The sequence below is a fragment of the Phacochoerus africanus genome, chromosome 1 (assembly GCF_016906955.1).
Source record: "Phacochoerus africanus isolate WHEZ1 chromosome 1, ROS_Pafr_v1, whole genome shotgun sequence".
Lineage (NCBI taxonomy): Eukaryota > Metazoa > Chordata > Mammalia > Artiodactyla > Suidae > Phacochoerus > Phacochoerus africanus.
Window position 1 is genome coordinate 35,515,044 of NC_062544.1, and position 21,682 is coordinate 35,536,725.

Consider the following 21,682-nt stretch of genomic DNA (forward strand, 5'->3'; position numbering starts at 1 on the left):
CAGGCCAGAGTTTGAACTGGAGCTGCAGCTACTGCCTACACCACAGCCAAGGCAACATCAGATCCGAGCTGCATCTGTGATCTATGCCACAACCTGCGGCAACGACAAAGCCTTAACCCACTGAGAAAGGCCAGGGACTGAACCCACATTCTCACAGAAACAAGGTGGGACTCTTAACCTGCTGAGCCACAAGAGGAACTCCTGGAAACCACCAATCTTTTCTCTGTATTTATTAGCTTGGGATTTTGGTGTTTAAGATTTCATATATAAGTGAGATCATATGGTATTTGTGTTTAAGACAAAAAGATGACAATAATAACACGTACTTGCATAGCACGTTCTCTAGTAATTACTTTAAATAAAACAGTAATTTGATACTTGCTGTTCATTTATTGATTCAGCTTTTCATTAGAAAAATTATTCAGGGACTATAATACGATGGGAAGTTAAGTTTGGGGGGGGGGGAGCAATAGCGTGGATACCAGAAATACATTTTTCTCTTCCCCAGAACTTTGCTTTCAGTGAAGACAGAAAAATCTATAATTAGATCATTTTCAAATATGATAAATGCTAAGAAAAAGCATTCCATCTCAAATATACAAAAATTATCCCCACTTAAACTCCCTATTTTTACATACTTTAACAACTAATTCAAGTCAAATTACTTTTTCCTTTAAATTTTCACTGCTTATTGTTTGAGAAAATAAATTCAAAGTGAAAATAAGTTCTGGAGAAACTATAAAAACTAAGAAAACTACATTATTTGCAAATAATGACAAAAGAGCCTATGAAAGTGTAATTTAATAGTATTACTAAAGCAACTTGTAGTTTTGTAAACTTTACAAAAGCTGAGAAGTTTTTAGGAGAAACCATAATTTACCTGCCAAAATTAGCTGGCAAGAACTCAAGGAAAGCATCATTCAGATATAACTGGGTTAGGTTTAACAGCTGAGAAAATCCATCAGGAAGCCTATATAAAATATACCAGAATTTAAATGTAATTCATATACAGAATTTATTTCTTATTAAAATCTATTTAAGAGACTATCCAACCAACACATGTTCTTAACAGATTATTACCTCGTTGCCTTTATGAGTAATCCTCAAATTGAGATTTTCCTTTTATAGTAACTTACCTATTTCAACATTTACACCTCCACATTTTTATAAAAAGGAAGTGAGGCAATATTTGCCTCAATAAGATAAAATCTGCACAAAACAGTCAACTGCAAATGGGCCACAACAAACAGAAATGTATTTAGAACATAACTATGACTCCAACATGCACTCCTGAAATTTGCCTTATCTAATATCAATCCAAAGGACCAGATAAGGAATTCTAAACTTTGACAATATTTTTTTGACAATATTTTTTATTGTTAAGAGGCTGTCTGCTGCATTGTAGGATGTTTATCAGCAACATTGGCCTCTAACTTACTAGAAGCCAATTACATTACTGCCCACCACCTAAGGTTAAGAAAACCAAAAATACCTCCAGAATTTATTAAGTAATAGTTAAGGCCAAAATTGTCCCTATTTGAGAGCCCCTGGTTTAGATAATTTTCAGTTTCAATATTAGGCCACTAAACATTCAAATAAAGATTGTAAAATTTTATAGTGACCAAATGAGATTATTAAAAGCTGAATGACATTTTAAGGTCATATAAGAACCTATTAACTAGCTTTACTTTTGTTCAGTCTGGCATACAAAAGAAATTATAGATCTAAAACTTGATGCTAGAGAACTATTTTCACATGGAGGCAAAACATCTTCTTTACATGTTTGTCCAGGATGGTAACAAGAACAAAACTGGTAGTAAGTAAGACACATCAGTCTTTGATTCATCTTCTCTCTCCCCACTATGTCACAGCTCTTCCATCTTTCTACAACAAGTCATGTGACTCTGGAAAAACTCTTCAAATACAGTATTGTAATACGTGAAAACTGGTTTCAACTTTCTACTTAGCTTTACTAAGCTATGCTTCACACCATATATCTTTTGCTTCATCATTCCATTTCTGCAAGACTTATCAGCTTTGGTGTTAGGAGAGCATCCTGTTTATATAGCCATTACCACCACAAAGGAATATATATGACCTCTGGCATATGGTACAACCAATCACATGGCTTTTCCTTTTTGTACTGTCCCCCTCCCCCTTTTTTTTTTGTCTGAAGTTCCCAGGCCAGTGATGGAACTCCCACCACAACAGTGACTAATAACAGGTCCTTAATTCACTAAGCCACCAGGGAACTCCTATTTTTCCCTTTTAGACCTTTATGTTTCCTTTATTACCTTCAAAAGTCTGAGTGTGACACACACTGGATTTGTAGGTGAAGACATTCTTATGTTGTGCAACTAATACTGAGCTAGGAGACCTACATTCTATTCTCGTTTCGGACAATGAAACTTGGAGAAAGACACTTGCATGATCTGTTGGATGTCAAATTTACCTTTGTAATACATGGGGTTAGAAAGAGTAATTAAAAGGCTCATTTATAATCTAGAATTAAAATTTTGTATATATTTAAGACTGATATTAATTGTTCTTTAAAATGTAGACAGTAAGATTCTACTATTTCATAGCTGCTTTACTCACAAACATAACTTATAATTCAAGAGAGCACTTACTTGGAAATAGGATTTACACTGGCCTCCACAACTGTCAAAACTTTACAATTTTTTATATTTTCTGGAAACTCCTGTATTCCTAGAAAGTGAACAAATAATGATCAAGTGAAAAGAATCTATTACAAAGGACAGTATTATGATTTACAGATTCAAAATTTACCAACTGAGCAGCAAACTTAGTAAACTGACAAACCAACACAACCAAACAGAAACCTCTGCAACAATTTCTTTCTTCTTTTTTTGCCTCTTACAAATGCTCATTATCTTGATGAGTTTTACCTTCCTTCCCTTTTCTTAGTTTTTCTGAAAACCAGTGCCTTCTCAATGTGGTGTTAAGGACACAAAATACAGAACATTTAGTATTCTTTCTGTTTTTCTCACATAATAAGAGGCATTACTTTTTAAATGCTGGGCTCCAGATTGAGCTGGCCTCTAATTCACATAAGATAACAAAGATGAAAGCAAAGCTGAAGACAGAAGAGGTAGAAAATCTGTGTCATATATGCCAGTGGATATGTCTGAGGCAATTGTACACCAACACTTTTATAAAATACAATACAAATGTGGGAGTTCCCATCACGGTGCAGTGGTTAACGAATCGAACTAGGAACCATGTGGTTGCAGTTCGATCCCTGCCCTTGCTCAGTGGGTTAACAATCCGGCGTTGCCGTGAGCTGTGGTGTAGGTCGCAGACGCGATTCGGATCCCACACTGCTGTGGCTCTGGCGTAGGCTGGCAGCTACAGCTCCGATTAGACCCCTAGCCTGGGAACCTCCATGTGCCGTGGGAGCAGCCCAAGAAATTGCAAAAAGACAAAAAAAAAACAACAACAATACAAATGTGACAAGTCAAATTATGGTAAAAATTTCTAAGCACTTAATCTTATCTCAATTATCTCAGCAAAAACACAGTAACAATAACTTGTGAATTAGCAAAAATCCATAGATTTTATTTTTATTTTATTTTATTTTGGACAGGAACTCTCCATAGATCAACTTTAAGTAGTACTACTGTAATCTAGATTGAAGAATGCAAATGAATAACTTTAAAAAATATTCCTAAAGTTCTGTATTGTAAGACCGCCTCTAACACAAAGTGACTATTCAAGAAGGTTGACACCAGAGCATCATTTAAGGCTCTTTCAACTGCAGCACTGTATGATTCTAAATAAAGTTTACCACAGTACCAAGTATAGAATTTCAGATGATAAAAAATGGATGATACAAAATCATCAACTGGTATAGATCAATGTAATAACCAATCAGTCAAAACTCATCAATGGATGCTAAAATTACTAGGTAAAAGAATAAAGAGAAACAGCATATTAATACAGTCTCAAAATTTCCCCCTCAAAGATATAATTACTAATCATAAGAGGGGAAAAAAAGTGAAGAAATCTCACAGGCACCACTTTAACTGTTTCAAAGTTAGCATTAGGAGTTAACAGCATCATCATGGGGCAACTAATCAAAGATGCACTGAGAAGGGATGCAACATCTACTGCCATATTCCTGCCCAAAAACATGCAACCTGAATTTAGTCATAAGCAAACATCAAACAAATCCAAATTAAGGGAAATCTTATACAAATGTTCAGTAATCTTCAAAACTGTCCAGGTCATAAACATAAAGGCTGGATACTATAAAAAACATAAGGCCGGATACTGTAAAAAAAAAAAAAAAGAGGAAAATATAGGCAGAACACTCTTTAATATAAATCACAGCAATTTTTTTTCGGATCCACTTCCCAGAGGAATGAAAATAAAAACAAAAACAAAAATAAACAAGTGGGGAGTTCCCATCGTGGCTCAGTGGAAATGAATCTGACCAGTATCCATGAGGACACAGGTTTGATCCCTGGCCTCACTCAGTGGGTTAAGGATCCAGCATTGCTGTGAGCTGTGGTATAGGTCGCAGAGGTGGCTCGGATCTGCATTGCTATGGCTGAGCTGTAGGCTAGCAGCTACTGCTCCGATTCGACCCCTAGCCTTGGAACCTCCATATGCTGCAGGTGCAGCCCTAAAAAGCAAAAAATAAATACAAATTAAAAAATAAAATAAACAAATGGGACCTAATTAAACTTAAAAACTTTTGCATAACAAAGGAACCCATAAAAAAAAAGGCAGGGGGAGAGAATTCCAGGAACTCTATATGACTGGGAGTGGCCAAAAAATCAAAAACTATCCAGGTCAAAAAAGACAAGACAAAGGAAAACAAAGGACTACCCAGGTAAGAGAAGACTTAAAGAGACCTGGAGACCTGACTGTGGTGAATATTCAAACCTACCACACACATGTAAACTGGGAAAAATCTGAGTAAGAGTGAGGATTCTATAAATGTCAATATTGGAGTTCCCATCATGGTTCAGCGGTAAAGAACTCCACTAGTATCCGTGAGGATGTGGGTTCAATCTCTGGCCTCACTCAGCGGGTCAAGGATCCAGCACTGCCTGAGCTGTGCTGTAAGTCACAGACGTGGCTCAGATCCCACGTTGCTGTGGCTGTGGCATAGGCTGGAAGCTGCAGCTCCGTTTCGACCCCTAGCCTTGGAACTTTCATATGCTGCCTGTGCTGTGCTAAAAAGACAAAAAAAAAAAAAATTCAAATATCAAACCAGCCTTGAATGCCCAGAATAGGTTGTGGTGAATAATTCTTATCATATACTTAAAAAAAAAAAAAAATTCATGTTGACGGCAGAAGGAGGACATTCTATGCTGTCCTCATTAGAGACCCACTTCATTTTAATTCTTATGTTTCTCATTTCACTGGCTTTTATTAAAGTCTGTAATGTATCTTGAAATAGTCTACATAAATATTATTCCAAACTATAATATTTTTAGTGTATGACAAAGTCTATCTAAGGAGAAACCAAAGATTATAGCATGTTCTACTGTTCTAAAATTTTATATGGGGAAAGATAATTTTAAGAGTTCTATGTATGTTCCTAGGGACCAAACCCGCACCACAGCAGTGATCCTGGATACTGCAGTGACAATGCCAAATCCCTAACATACCACAAAGGAACTTCCTACAACTTTAATATTTAATGGAAAGCAATGCCTGTATCATCTTCTACAAATACAAACATTTACTTTATATTTTTCAAATGTTACAGTAATTTATTTCATAGCATGTGGTTTATAAAGATTAACCAGTGCCTGCAAAATCAGTAATTCTAAATCATCTTCAGTTACAGATACATGGTAGTAATTTTTTCCTAAGCAAGTAGTTTTAAAGTACTCATTAGTTTCCTGCTTTTACAAATTGCTAGCAATGTATTTACTGTGATTTCAATTCTTCCTCTTATATACGCTCAAGTTCCAAACATCTCCAATTACCTCTCCTTAACTCCAAATAGGACAAAAACATAAGTTTCATTCTATTGGTTTTCTTTCTTCCTCAGGACTGTTCCTACTCATTATCTTTTGTACCTTTCCCTCCTTCCTCCAGAACTCTTAATGCTGGGTTGCCCCACGGCTTGTTCTTTAGGCCTCTTTCACACTCATGTCCTCGATTAATGTATCTAATTTCAGGCTTTATACATCATCTATACGCTGGCAACTCCCCAAAAAGTATTGCTAGCACATTTCTCTTTTGACTGAGCTCCAAACCCCTACGAGTATATGGATATTTTATCTTAAATGTAACATGAACAAATATTAGCTCCTGATTTTTTGTATTAAATACTGTGACTCCCCAGATGTCCCCACCTCAGCTGGCAGCAACTCTATCCTTCCCTTGCATAAACCAGTACCACTGAGATCATCCTTACCTCTTATCTCACACCCCACATCCAAACCCATCATGAAATCTGTTGACTCAACCTTCAACTATATCTAGAGTCTATACTAGCTCTATCACTTTCGAATCTTGCTGTCTTAGCTACCACAGCCTTCTGTTTCTCATACATGCCCTGGACACTCACATCTTACAAACTTCACACTGGCTATTTCTTCTTCCTGGTACATTCTTACCTTAGCTATCTATATAGCTAACTTCCTCACTTCCTTAAGTCCTTGCTCAAGTCACTTTTCTCAATGAGGCCTACCCTCAATGCTTATGTTAGCTTATTTCCAATGAAGGCTCTTTTTATCCTCATACATAAAGTATGCAGAACCTCAATTTTATCATGAATTACTTCTTAATTCTCTAACAATTTAAACTATCTGTTCCTTTTTCATTCTCACTTGACTTCAATAGTGTTCCTTCTTCGTCATATACTTTTTATAAGAATTTGACTCAGTTTCTAAAGTGAAGATATTATAATACAAGGCTATCCTCCTCATATTAATCTATTTCTTTCAAAAGAGTTCTCCCTTTACTGCAGAGAAAGAGAAAAAATATCTCCTGACATTTAGGAACTAGCCTGGTACTATTAGTTAATCTTTGTCTTACCATGAGCACGCTGCATTCAAAGGGAGCCTTGGAGTCCTGTTAAACTACACAATTTCACAGAATATCAATACGAGATGAAGCCATCTTTAACCATGACAGATCAAGACAAAAGCAAATTTGTAATCATGTCTTAACAAAGATAAAAATATGAACACTGTCTAAGCCACCTCTTCTCCTAATGAGTAACTATTGCTTCTTTACTGATTACAGCTTTAGCCTCACTCTAATCTGCCATCCCTATAGATAAGATTTAAGACTCTCAATCACAGAACTACCCCTCTTGACAGCATTCCATCCATAGCAAACCCTCATATTCTTAAACCCTCTTCCAATCACCAAACACATGCCTAAATCTTATAATAAGTCTTTTAACACCCTGAGATTCCCTTTAGATCCCCAAGGCTCAACCACAGGTGATTGTGGTGGTCTCTGCATGGAGAGCACCAATACTCCAATGCCTAACTGTACAGTGTAAGTTAATAGTAGTTCCTTACCATTCTGTATTTAAATGCTAACCATTTCTATAAATAGTATAAAATATACTGAGTTCCAGCTAAAACAGTCTAAACCAGAAATTGCCAACTCAAATAATTACATTTGCTAGGGAATAATACATGTAGGGTCTGGACCAGGTATAGTACAATGAGTGGTAAGGCATATGGTGAAGCACTGTGATTGAGCACCTCACTAACTCAGTGTTAGTTTACTACACTAACAACACACCTAGCAGTGGACCAGTGATTACCACCCTAAATTTTTAAAGTTCCATGTCAGTTTAACACATGGTTTTTCTTCTTTCATTATTTTAAATAAGGTGATTTATTAAAACAGCTCAACTTAACATTTTAACTATTAAGCAAATCAACAATTTTAGAAAATTTAAATAAGAGAAAAATACAGTGATTTCCCCAGTAATCTGCAATTTCCCTTGTAATCGATTTAACTTCTTTGAATGTAAAGTGAACAGCCTTTTCCAGCATTTTGTCCCCAGTCACGAGATTTTTTTCAGGTTCAATGAACTGCTTTCTGTTTGACCACAAACTTTCAACCCATTTTTTCTGAGCCTTTTGATTCAATTAAAAAGAAAGACCTTAACTAACCTCTCTGGCATTCCCATATCAAACAGAAAGATCTGAGCTCCTCTTTCTGGTTTCTTTGCCTTGTAGTTCCTAGTTCTTTATTCAGTGTGCTCATATGGGAAAATTTACAACTTAGAGAGTATTCATTTCTTTATCTCTCCTCTCCATTAGCTTTCCGTATCAACCCTTTTGGCAAACTGTTGTAATTATCAATTAAAATAAGACAGGCCATTTGAACACAAAGATGATCATTTCTCTAACACCGGCTACTATTGGGATAGCAGTTTGGTGAGCTTTTCATTTCTCTGAAAATCTAACAATAAACTTAAATGTCAGACATGAAAGAGAAGAGCAAATCAAGACTTATAAATTAACACTCTAGGGTTTTTTTTTTTTTTTTTGGCTGTGATGTATAAGTTTCCAGGCCAGGGATTGAACCCAAGCCATGGCAGCAACCATGCCAAATCCTTAACCTGCTTCACCACAAGAGAACTCCAACACTCCAGTTTTATCATAGAATATAAGTGATTTAAAAAAATGATAGGCCTTACAAAATAAAGACAAAATTAGTACCTTAAATTTATATACCTTCTGTACATAGACCAGTCTAAAATGTGGTCAGCAGCCTCAACAGGCAGGAAGGGAAGTAGTTAATATTTCCTTATGTATAGTCTAATTGAAAATTAGATTAATTCCCCAATATAAGAATAGAGCAAATAAAGAGAGAAGCAATGTTTAGAGTACAATTCTTATTCCTAAATAAATGTTTTAATCACTAAAAAAAAAGTTTTAATCATTAAAAAAAATGAAAAACAGGAGTTCCCGTCGTGGCGCAGTGGTTAACGAATCCGACTAGGAACCATGAGGTTGCGGGTTCGGTCCCTGCCCTTGCTCAGTGGGTTAACGATCCGGCGTTGCCTTGAGCTGTGGTGTAGGTTGCAGACGCGGCTCGGATCCCAAGTTGCTGTGGCTCTGGCGTAGGCCGGTGGCTACAGCTCTGATTCAACCCTTAGCCTGAGAACCTCCATATGCCGCGGGAGCGGCCCAAGAAATAGCAACAACAACAACAACAAAAAAAAAAAAAAAAGACAAAAAAATGAAAAACATTGAAAGAACTATGTGAAAGATTAGAAACTATTAAAATCTGAAAGTAAAAATCCTAAAACAAGTGCTTTTAAATAAATACAGCTTGCTAAAACTCCAATAAAATATGCCACAATGTTTCCTGCCTCCCTCCAAAAAGGCATATAGAAAATAAATATGAAAACAACATATTAAGATTAAATTAGGTTTAACTGATAACACCTGAAGGGGTAAAAACACTAGAGCTTGCATATAAGATTAAAGCATTTTATGCAAGATTTAACATGATTAGATGTTGAAATAGAAAAAAAGTTTAGGGCATCTGGTGGCAGGGTCTGGGAAAGGGGTGGTAGGTGTCATGTCGGGCGGTGAAGTTGGCAAGAAGAAGCCCCTGAAGCAGCCTAAAAAAAAGGCCAAGGAGATGGGCAAGGAAGCATTCAAGCAGAAATAGAAGGAGGAGCAGAAGAAACTCCAGGAGGTATAAGCAAAGGCCGGGGGTAAGGCCCCGTGGCCACAGGTAGAATTAGGAAATCTGCAAAAAGTAAACTGTTCGTTGTGCCTGAGGCAATGATGATTCCATTCCTATTTAAACATCTAGATTCCCTGCTATAACATCTTTTGCCACATATAGCTATAATGAAGTGTTGTCTTGGAACCTACTGTACATTTAACAATGAAAAAAAAAGAAAGAAAGGGTAACTTCAATTTTCTCACTCAAAATATAGGGTGAAATTCTCATTCATCTCAAACACAGTGATCATCTTAATGGCAAATGAAATTTTAATAGTATAGTTCTCAAATCTGATAGAAATTGTTTTCATTTAGTCTGCTAGCCCTTCTTGTAAGCAAATTGTCACTTAATCAAATATGCAACTGACAAAATTCAAATTTCTCATAAACAACCACATCGGTACATATACAGATCATATTCTTTTTTTCAATAATGCAGACTTGTAAAAGCATACACTTTAGGGTTAAGTACTAAAATATCAAAAACATTAAATATCAAAATAATCGCAACTCTCTAAAAGTAAAATGGGTTAATTATATCCGTTGTAATAATGAATATTAGATTAGGAATTAGAAGTACTAGAATTTTTATCAGTCAAGATAACCGCTCTGACTCTATCATAGTTTGTCTCTCCTTACTAGCTTTGTTCATCATCAATGAAATGCAGTTGTATTTAGACATCAGTTTAAGACTAAAAGGAGAAAAAAACAAAAAAACAAGTAAAAGGCAAGGGGCTAATTGTGCCATTTAAAAAGTTGATGAGGAGTTCCCATTGTGGCACAGCAGGTTAAGAACCTGACATAGTGCCCATGCAGATGTAGATTTGATCCCTGGCCTCGCTCAGTGGGTTAAGGATCCAGCATTGCCACAAGCTGCAAAAATTAATTTTTTTCTTTTTATGGCCACACCTGCAACACACGGAAGTTCCTAGGCTAGGGGTCAAATCAGAGTGCAGCTGCCAGCCCACGCCAAGCCACAGCAATGCCAGAACCTACACCACAGCGCACAGAAACACTGGATCCTTAACCCACTGAGTGAGGCCAGGGATCAAACCTACAGCCTCATGAATACTAGTCAGGTTCATTACCACTGAGCCACAACGGGAACTCCAAGAAAAACATTAAAAAATTAAAAAAAAACTATATATATATAATAGATATGATCACATAGAGAGGGAAAGAACAGATACATCAACTTAATTTTTAGTGAAAATAAATTATAAGGTTTTATTAGCAACAAGAACTAATGCCATTCTTTTCCAGGGCAGGATACTTAAGTGCTTATCATAGATCTTTTGGTCACACAGAAATTTTTATCTCCAACTCCTTAAAACACTCACAAGTTGATAAAATTGTATAAAACAGGCTTTCAATATAAGTAACAAGGAATTGCTTAAACTAGAATTTAAAAAAAGAAATGCTACAGTCCAATAGGCTGTCATAACTCAAAACACATATTCTTCAAGAAAATGCATGAAAGCCTAAGATAATAATTTAATGATGCTTCAAGGGCATAACAGTACCATTCTCAATTTAGAGTACTAAATCTATGGTTAGTGCATTTTCAGGAGGATATACGTAAGAATGTTCATTATTGAGTCAAGTAATAGCTTCACACCATGAAGACTAGTAACATGGTTTGCTAGCTTTTCCCAGGTGTATATAATTTTATCAGTAATACCCAGATTATTTCAGAGCTCTTTCTTTACACCTTAACATCTCTCATTTTAAAAGACCAAAAAAGTAGAAAAGATATGCCTCTGGAGTGGAAGGCAGTCTAGTCTAATGGCAAACAATTCTGAAGTTCTATAACGCTACTTAACTGTCAGCATGTGGAGAGCTACAATGGTAATGGATCAAATTCATTTACTCTGGAATTTCTTAAGCAATACTTGCCACTCTATTAAGCACCAGGAATGGAAACAAATTTCAAACTGCCCTTAAAGAGAAGTTTCAAGCTGAGGAAATTTATTTAACATTAAAATAAAATAGTAAGAAAACTCACACAAAATAAAAATCAACTGACCTGAACTCTACAAAAATGAAAATGTCACAAAAAGATGGGAAAATTGTTCCTAATTTTAAAAAATCAGAGACACAAGTGGATGTTGTATGTGACCTTTAACTCGAAGGTAGGGGCTGGGTGGGCAAATAGCTAAAAAGGGCATTTTAGGCAACAGGGAAAATGTCAAATTTCTTGAGAGTGATAATGACTTTGTGGGTATGTTTTAAGGATTTGTTTGTTCTTGGGAAATGCTTATTCCAATATTATTCCAATATACTGTAATGTGCTTGTTCTAAAATTTTCAAGTGTCTACTTCTCTCTTCCTCCAAGGTAAGAACTTAATATTTTGGAATATATAGTCCATAGTCTTCAACATTTATCACACTAAACAAACTAGGCCAAGACTATACAGCCCAGGAGAGTAGAGACCATGTCTTTTTACGTCTCATCATTCATTGTAATCCAAGAACCTAATAAGGTATTTGGCACAGACCAGTCTCTCGATAAACATTTGCTGATGTTCATTTATGTTGCACAACTTTTTAAAAAAAACTTTAACACTACCCTGTACACATTTCTTGTCCATACTGTTAGAGCTATAATACATTCCACTCTTAGGTATGTATCAAATTGTGTAATCAACAACAAACATTCAAGTTGTTATTAGCCTCTCATCATTATCAAGGGGGCAATGAATACATATAAATACATAAATTTAAGGACATATAAAACGTACATGCATTTATCCATAGCATTTTAAATAAATGGTCATTTAAAATTGTTTATACTTATTCTCCACCGTGCCTTAAGCTCTCATAGATCATATATATATATACATGAAAATCAATTTGATAATACATTAAAATCTGATTTTTAATTTTATCTTTTTATTTGCTACAACACAACAGAAATTTTAATGATATAACATGTTCCCAAGTGCAAAAAGTAAAGGTGAAAAAAATCTTACCATTCTTGCTGACATCCAGTTCCCTGAGATTAATGAGATTTGCAATAGATGCTGGTAACGTTGTTAAATCATTATCTGGCAAACTCAGTTTGTGTAGAGACTGACAGTTAAAAAGTTGCTATTGAAAAAAAAAATGGAAAAGGATTTTGATTATTCCTTAAGTTTCCTTAAATATTTCATTTATTAATCTTTATGCAAACAAATATTATTAATGTCATTAAAACTGAATGAGTTATACCTACACAAATACCAGGAAAGACCTCTTACTGTTTTATGCTATTACGGATCTGAACACAACTGAACTACTCAGACTGATTTAGAGCCTCCTACTTCTGCCCTAGGCAAATTGCACTTGGTGAAAATAAGTATATGGCATATTTTGTTAGGATTATAAAAAATAAGTGGCTGTTAAATATGGTAAACTTTGGAGCTTGTATTTCAAGCACTCTTATCCCAAAATAATAGCTGATACAAATTAAATTCTTTTTTTGTTCTTTTTTGTTTGTTTGTTTTTTAGGGCCTCACTTGCAGCATACGGAAGTTCTCAGGTTGAATTGGAGCAACAGCTGCCGGTCTAGACCATAGCCTCAACTATGCCAGATCTGAACTTCGTCAGCCACCTACACCACAGCTCATGGCAATGCTGGATCAAGGACAGGGATCAAACCTGCATCCTCATGGATCCTAGTCAGGTTCGTTAACCACTGAGCCATGAAGGGAACTCCCTAAATTAAATTCTAATATGTACAATTGATTTAAAATGACTTAAAATATAAAATCCTGATTTGGAAGGACAAAATAAATAAGGGAGGAAGTATACTATTATGCTAAAATCACAATAATGAAATGTGACTTAAATATATTTAATCAAAAGCAGTAAATAAACAGACTACTTCTAAGCTCCATACCAAAAAAAAAAAAAAAACTATACAGAGCACAGAGGATTTTTAGGGCAATGAAAATACTCTGTATAACTTTATAATGGTGAATATACATCATTATACATTTGCGCAAAACCAGAGAATGCACAATCAAGAGCAAACCATAACATAAATTACGGACTTTGGGTGATTATGATTTTTCAACACAGGTTAATCAGTTTTGTTTTTTTTGTCTTTTGTCTTTTTTGTTGTTGTTGTTGTTGCTATTTCTTGGGCCGCTCCCGCGGCATATGGAGGTTCCCAGGCTAGGGGTCCAATCGGAGCTGTAGCCACCGGCCTACGCCAGAGCCACAGCAACGCGGGATCCGAGCCGCATCTGCAACCTACACCACAGCTCAAGGCAACGCCGGATCATTAACCCACTGAGCAAGGGCAGGGACCGAACCCGCAACCTCATGGTTCCTAGTTGGATTCGTTAACCACTGCGCCACGACGGGAACTCCTGGTTAATCAGTTTTAACTACTCTGGTGGTTTAACCACTCTGGTGGGGATGGGAGTGATAATGGTAGAACCCATGCATGTGTGGGTACAAGGTACATTTCTGGGAAATATCTATACCTTTCTCTTAATTTTGCTGTCTATCTAAAACTATTCTAAAAAGTAAAATCTTTAAAAAAAAAAACAAACTGTTGTCAAAATGGCACTGAATAAACTCTATATAAGAAAAGCACTCATTATGTAATAAAAACACTCCGTACAAATAAAAGTCCAGGACCAGATTGGCTTCACAGGCGAATTCTACCAAACGTACAAAGAGGAATTTATACCCATCCTTCTTAAACTTTTCCAAAAGGTTGAGGAAGAAGGAACACTCCCAAAGACATTTTATGACACCCCCATCACCCTAATACCAAAACCAAAGACATCACCAAAAAACAAAACTATAGACCAATATCTTTGATGAATATAGATGCAAAAAATTTCAACAAAATTTTAGCCAAGCAAATCCAGCAACATATAAAAAGATTATACACCACAACCAAGTGGGATTCATCCCAGGTTCACAAGGATGGTTCAACATATGCAAATCAATCAACGTCATACACCACATTAACAAAAGAAAAGTCAAAAAGCACATGATCATCTCAATAGACGCAGAAAAAGCATTTGACAAAGTCAAACATCCATTCGTGATCAAAACTCTTACCAAAGTGGTAACATAATAAAAGTCACTTATGACAAGCCCACAGCAAATTTAATACTTAACATAATAGAAGCCATTTATGACAAACCCACAGCAAATATAATACTCAATGGAGAAAAGCTGAAAGCCTTCCCGCTAAAATCTTGAGCAAGACAAGGATGCCCACTCTCACCACTTTTATTCAACATAGTATTGGAAGTCCTGGCCACAGAAATCACTCAAACAAAAGAAATAAAAGGTATCCAAATTGGAAGAGAAGAGGTAAAATTGTCACTCTATGCAGATGACATGATACTATACACAGAAAACCCTAAGGATGCCACACAAAAACTACTCGAAATGATCAACAAATTCAGCAATGTAGCAGGATATAAGAATAACACTGAGAAATCAGTTGCATTTCTGTATACTAACAATGAATATTAGAAAAGGAGGAGTTCCCATTGTGGCACAGCAGAAACGAATCCAACTAGGAACCATGAGGTTGTGGATTCAATTCCTGGCCTCACTCAGTGGGTTAAGGATCTGGCATTGCCATGAGCTGTGGTGTAGGTCACAGATGCGGCTTGGATCTGGCATTGCTGTCGCTCTGGCATAGGCCGGCAGCTGCAGCTCCTGTTGGACCCCTAGCCTGGGAACCTCCATGTGCCGTGGGTGCGGCACTAAAGAGATAAAAAAAAAGAGAGAGAGAGAAATATTAGAAAAGGAATACAAAAATTCAGTACCTTTTAAAATTGCACCCCCCAAAAAATCAAATACCTGGGAATAAACCTGCCCAAGGAGGTGAAAGACTTATATGCTGAGAACTATAAAACATTAATCAAAGAAATTAGATACAAAGAAATGGAAAGATATTCCATGCTCCTGGGTTGGAAAAATTAATATTGTAAAAATGGCCATACTACTCAAAGCAATCTACAGATTCAATGCAATCCCTATCAAATTACCCATGACATTTTTCATAGAACTAGAACAAACAATCCAAAAATTTATATGGAATCACAAAAGACCCAGAATTGCCAAAGAAATCCTGAGGAACAAAAACCAAGCAGGAGGTATAACTCTCCCAGACTTCAGGCAATATTATTACAAAGCCACAGGAATCAAGAGTGTGGTACTGGTACCAAAACAGACATACAGACCAATGGAACAGAACAGAGAACCCAGAAATAAACCCAGACATCTACAGTCAATTAATCTTTCACAAAAGAGGCAAAAATGTAAAATAGGAAAAAGACAGTTTTTTCAGCAAGTGATGCTGGGAAAACTGGACAGCTGTATGCAAATCAATGAAACTGGAACATACCCTCACACCATACATAAAAATAAACTCAAAATGTCTTAAAGACTTAAATGTAAGACAAGACACCATCAAACTCCTAGAAGAAAACATAGGCAAAACATTCTCTGATATCAACTGTACAAATGTTTTCTCAGGTCAGTCTCCCAAAGCAATAAAAGCAAAAATAAACCAATGGGACCTAATCAAACTGATAAGCTTTTTCACAGCAAAGGAAACCATAAATTAAAAAAAAAAAAAGACAACTTACAGAATGGGAGAAAATAGTTTCAAACGATGCAACTGACAAGGGCTTAATCTCTAAAACATATAAACAACTCAAACAACTCAAAAGCAAAAAAGCCAACAACCCAACTGAAAAATGGGCAAAAGACATTTTTCCAAAGAAGATATACAGATGACCAACAAGCGCATGAGAAAATGCTCAACATCCCTAATTATTAGAGAAATGCAAATCAAAATTATTATGAGGTACCACCTCACAACAGTCAGAATGACCATCATTAATAAGTCCACAAACAACAAATGCTGGAGAGGGTGTGGAGAAAAGGGAACCCTCCTGCACTGTTGGTGGGAATGTAAACTGCTACAACCACAATGGAAAACAGTATGGAGATACCTTAGAAAACTATACATAGAACTACCATATGACCCCACAATCCCACTCCTGGACATATATCTGGACAAAACTTTCCTTGAAAAAGACACAGGCACCTGCATGTCCACTGCAGCAATATTCACAATAGCCAAGACACGGAAACAACCCACATGTCCATCGAGAGATGACTGGATTAGGAAGATGCGGTATATATACACAATGGAATACTACTCAGCCATAGAAAAGAACCAATTAATGTCATTTGCAGCAACATGGATGGAACTAGACACTCTCATACGAAGTGAAGTCAGAAAGAAAAAGACAAATACCATATGATATCACTTATATCTGGAATCTAATATACAGCAATAAATGAACCTTTCCACAGAAAAGAAAATCATGGACATAGAGAACAGACTTGTGGCTGCCAAGGGGAAAGGGGAGGGAGTGGGATGGATTGGGAATTTGGAGTTAATAGATGCAAACTATTACCTTTGGAATGGATAAGCAATGCGATCCTGCTGTATAGCACTGGGAACTATATCTAGTCACTCATGATGGAGCATAATGTGAGAAAAAAACATATGTATACATGTATGGGTAACAGGGTCACTTTGCTGTACAGTAGAAAATTGACAGAACACTGTAAACCAGCTATAATGGAAAAAATAAAAATCATTATACAATTAAAAAAAAAAAAGAAAAGCATTCTTGGAGTTCCCATTGTGGTGCAGCAGAAACAAATCCAATTAGGAACTGTGAGGTGGTGGGTTCAATCCCTGGCCTCGCTCAGTGGGTTAAGGATCCAGCGCTGCTGTGAGCTGTGGTACAGGTCACAGATGTAGCTTGGATCTGATGTTGCTGTGGCCATGGCTGGCAGCTGTAGGTCCGACTGGATCCCTAGCCAGGGAACCCCCATATGCTTCCAGTATGGCCCTAAAAAAAAGGAAGAATAGAAAAGCATTCTTCCAGAAATGGACAACTGTTAGACATGATAAGTGATACAGTTATCTGCACTGTCATAGCAAGCCTCTCCCTTTTCAGTACAGTCCCCAGACTAGGAACTTGCTTATGGTGAGTAGAAAAAGGGACTAATTTTCTTCTATTTTCTCTAGGAGAAGTAGCTAAGGAAAACAAATTACTTGCTGAAGAACAATATACAAGCACAAAGTCAGTTACAAGGCAACCTATCACAACCTAGGGAAGTAACTCATAAATATGCAACTGAAAGCCTTTAATATTTTATCCATAGCCATAGACAGATTTCTTTATAAGACAATCTTGGATGGCACCAGTTTGCAAAATGTTTTCACTACTGTCCACCTAAAGAAAAGTTTTTTCAAAACACTGCTGCCATCCAGTATACACACACACACACACACACACACACAAATCAACAACAAATATTTTATGTTGCAATAAGATACAGGCAACACTTTCTACTTTTACTCTATTATATTTAAGGTTTCCAAATAAAATACAAGATGTCTGATTAAATTTGGATTTCAAATAAATAATATTCAGTAAAAGTATGCCCTATATATTGCATGAAATATACTTACACTAAAAATTTATTCACTGTTTAGCTGGAAATTATAATTTAATGGGTGTCTTGTGTTTTTATTTTCTAAATTTGCCAGTCCAAATCATAGTTCCTTTTTTGGCAACGCCCACCATATTAAATTGATTTTGATGAGCCACTTAGGAGTCTCTTCCCACAGCTTGACAAACACTGCTGTTTGGGTGGTAAAACTCTAACAAAACTATTGCAGCTTCCCCCCTCAAAATAAGAAATTAAGTAGAAGATGAAGAGAGATTAGAATTTAGGGGGGAAAAAAGTAGCCACTAAAAAAATCTTAGCAAAGAAGTTATTAATATGAGAGGATGTTGCATGGCAACAAGCCAACTTTCTCCTGCTACTTGTTCCTGCATTTCAAAAATGTTAAGTCCTCCAAAACCTTTCCAAACAAACTGAAATGGGTCAAACAGAATACCATCTCTAAAAACCTATTTAACAACAAAATTATGATATGATAACTAAATGGACAATTTATCCTCAATTCCTATAATGTAGATCAATGTCAATGTCTCATGAAAGTTAGAAAACCAATCATTTCAATTATTTGGTTAAATCTCTTGGCTGCAGAAATTGTATAGTCTTATTATCTACCTTAGTAATTATAACAAAACTGGAATTAAATACAAAATTTTAAATTATCTGCACAAGTACTTAAGAAATTAACTTGAGGTAAAGTTTAAAAATTGTTTTTAGGGAGTTCCCGTCGTGGCGCAGTGGTTAACGAATCTGACTAGGAACCATGAGGTTGCGGGTTCGGTCCCTGCCCTTGCTCAGTGGGTTAACGATCCGATGTTGGCGATGTTGCCGTGAGCTGTGGTGTAGGTTGCAGATGCGGCTCGGATCCCGCGTTGCTGTGGCTCTGGCGTAGGCTGGTGGCTACAGCTCCGATTCACCCCCTAGCCTGGGAACCTCCATATGCCACACAGGAGTGGCCCAAGAAATAGCAACAACAACAACAACAAAAAAGACAAAAGACAAAAAAAAATTGTTTTTAAAAAAATCTGAATTGTGCAGCAGACACAATTAAACCAAAAGGTGGCAGGGGTGGGGGGGGGGGGCAGAACAATGCACATATATATACTCTACAACATTATGGTAACACTGGAAATATCATATTTTTAGGTATAAAAATAACCAAAGGCAATTCTTGAGAGACAAGATTAACATACCTTTGGAAGCTCTTCAATCTGATTAGCATCTAAATAGAGCTCCTCCAAAGTTTTTTCAAAAGTAAAAATCTCTTTGGGAACCTGTTCCAAACTGCAATGAGAATAATCAAGAGTGGTGACAGTCTCCTCTTCTCCTCGTAGACAACGACATGGTACCAACCGCACAAATAAACTTCGTTTTGTAGTCATTTTTAGACACTGCAATAAGCAAACAAAAAATAAATTTAGAACATGTATTAATTTTCAAAGCACATTATTCCAATTCAATTCTTACAATTTATATATTACAGATAAATATCTCCTCCTCTACCCAAACTCAATGCATTTAACACTGCTTTACATATCAAAATTTATACATAGTGAATTTCGAATTAAACTCAAGAACTTTTGTACTTCACAAAATTATCCTTTAAGTAATCATTTATATGCTTCTATAGAACTATGCCTTATGAGATTGCTCAACCTCAATAAGAAAAACTCTAATATAGGAGTTCTCGTTGTGGTGTAGCAGAAACAAATCTGACTAGTATCCATGAAGATGCAGGTTCGATTCCTGTCCTTGCTCATGGGCTGGGGATCTGGCATTGCTGAGAGCTGTAGTATAGGTCACAGAGGTGGTTCAGGTCCCAAGCTGCTGTGGCTGTGGTGTAGGCTGGCAGCTGAAGCTCTGATTGGACCCTTAATCTGGAAACTTCCATATGCCATGGGTGCAGCCCTAAAAAGCAAAAAAAGAAAAACCCTAATACAACAACAGTATTTCTTTACTTTCTGACTAAGAGCTATTTCTTACTTAAGAATTTGACTATATGCAGTTCTGAGCAGAAAGTGGGAGTACAAAGACATGCTCAGGTCTCCTAATCAGCTATTAACTTTCCTACAACTCCCCCACATCAAAATTCCATATTTGTTTCTATTAATTTTGGTCTTTTAATTTTTCTAGAATTTACAGTTCATATATTTGTTTAAAATTACACACTAGAGAAGAAACTTTCTTCAATAACATGCAAACATTATTTCAATCTAATTGAGTTAAGTTTCATTTCTCAATTAGTGAAAATTCTCAAGGCTAATTTTATTAAGAAGGCAATGTACATACAGAAGTTAATTCTAACTAGGCTAACATTATATTATCAAAGAAAGGCCTACTTCAACAAATAAGAATGACTGTGGAGTTCCCCGTCGTGGCGCAGTGCAAACAAATCCGACTAGGAGCCATGAGCCTGACCTCCCATGCCCCTCTGCCCTAAAACAGGTATGTAAATTTCTCATGTGAAAGGTGTCCTCCCTGTACTAGGAGGTGTCCAGAAGACAGAGAGAGAAGAATCCTAACAAACAGGACTTGCTAAATTTCCTCCAGTTTACTACATTTACTTCATACTCTTTGACCTATCATATTCCTACACAACTATCTATTCTTCATCATACGTGGCATAAAAATACTGTTTCTTCAACTGTCCTCCTTTCCTTACAAAGCTCCCTGTGCCACTTAAAACTTAAACAAATGTATACACTTTTTTTCCTGTTAATCTTTGTCAGTTTAATTCTCAGACCTAGCCAGGAACCCTAACAGAGTGAAGGAAAACTGTCCCTCCCTTAAACTACTATGTCAAACATCAAATGTTTCTATCTAAAATTTCTGTCTCATAGGGATGTAATGTACAACCTGGTGACTGTAGCTAACAATACTGTATTGCCTATTTGAAAGCTGCCAAGAGAGTAGATCTTTAAAAGTTCTCATCACAAGAAAAAAAACCTTTTGTTACTATGTATGGTGACAGATATTAGACATATGGTAAGGATCATTTTGCAATATATACAAATACTAAATCATTATTTTGTATATTTGACACTAATATGTTAATTACACCTCAATAAAAAACTTTTGTTGATAAAGTTTATGAAAAATACTTAATCCATATTTATATGAAGGTGTATTTTACTGCTAAGAATAAGCAGTTTTGGAGTTCCCATTGTGGCTCAGTGGTTAACGGATCCGACTAGGAACCATGAGGTTGCGGGTTCGGTCCCTGGCCTCACTCAGTGGGTTAAGGATCTGGCGTTGCCATGAGCTGTGGTGTAGGTCGCAGACAAGGCTCTCATCTGGCATTGCTGTGGCTCTGGTGAAGGCTGGCAGCAACAGCTCCGATTGGACCCCTAGCCTGGGAACCACCATATGCGGCAGGTACAGCCCTAAAAAGACAAAAAGACCAAGAAAAAAAAAGAACAATTTAGACCTCAGATTAAACTCAGTGGGCCTTGAGTCAGTATAAAAATGGACCCCAA

General features: G+C 36.4%; 1 protein-coding gene across 9 annotated transcripts in view; it reads right to left on the minus strand.

The window, feature by feature from the left end:
• ERBIN (erbb2 interacting protein) overlaps positions 1–21,682 on the minus strand; it is a 117,459-nt gene that overhangs the window by 64,861 nt on the left and 30,916 nt on the right. For all 9 annotated transcript variants that reach the window (XM_047798759.1, XM_047798586.1, XM_047798502.1 and 6 more), the window contains exons 3-6: positions 19,400–19,597; positions 12,668–12,785; positions 2,631–2,709; positions 881–970 (exon numbers count right to left, since the gene is read on the minus strand). In XM_047798759.1, coding sequence (XP_047654715.1) covers positions 881–970; positions 2,631–2,709; positions 12,668–12,785; positions 19,400–19,588 — 476 coding nt within the window. In that variant the 5' untranslated portion in view covers positions 19,589–19,597. The remainder of the gene's footprint in view (positions 1–880; positions 971–2,630; positions 2,710–12,667; positions 12,786–19,399; positions 19,598–21,682) is intronic.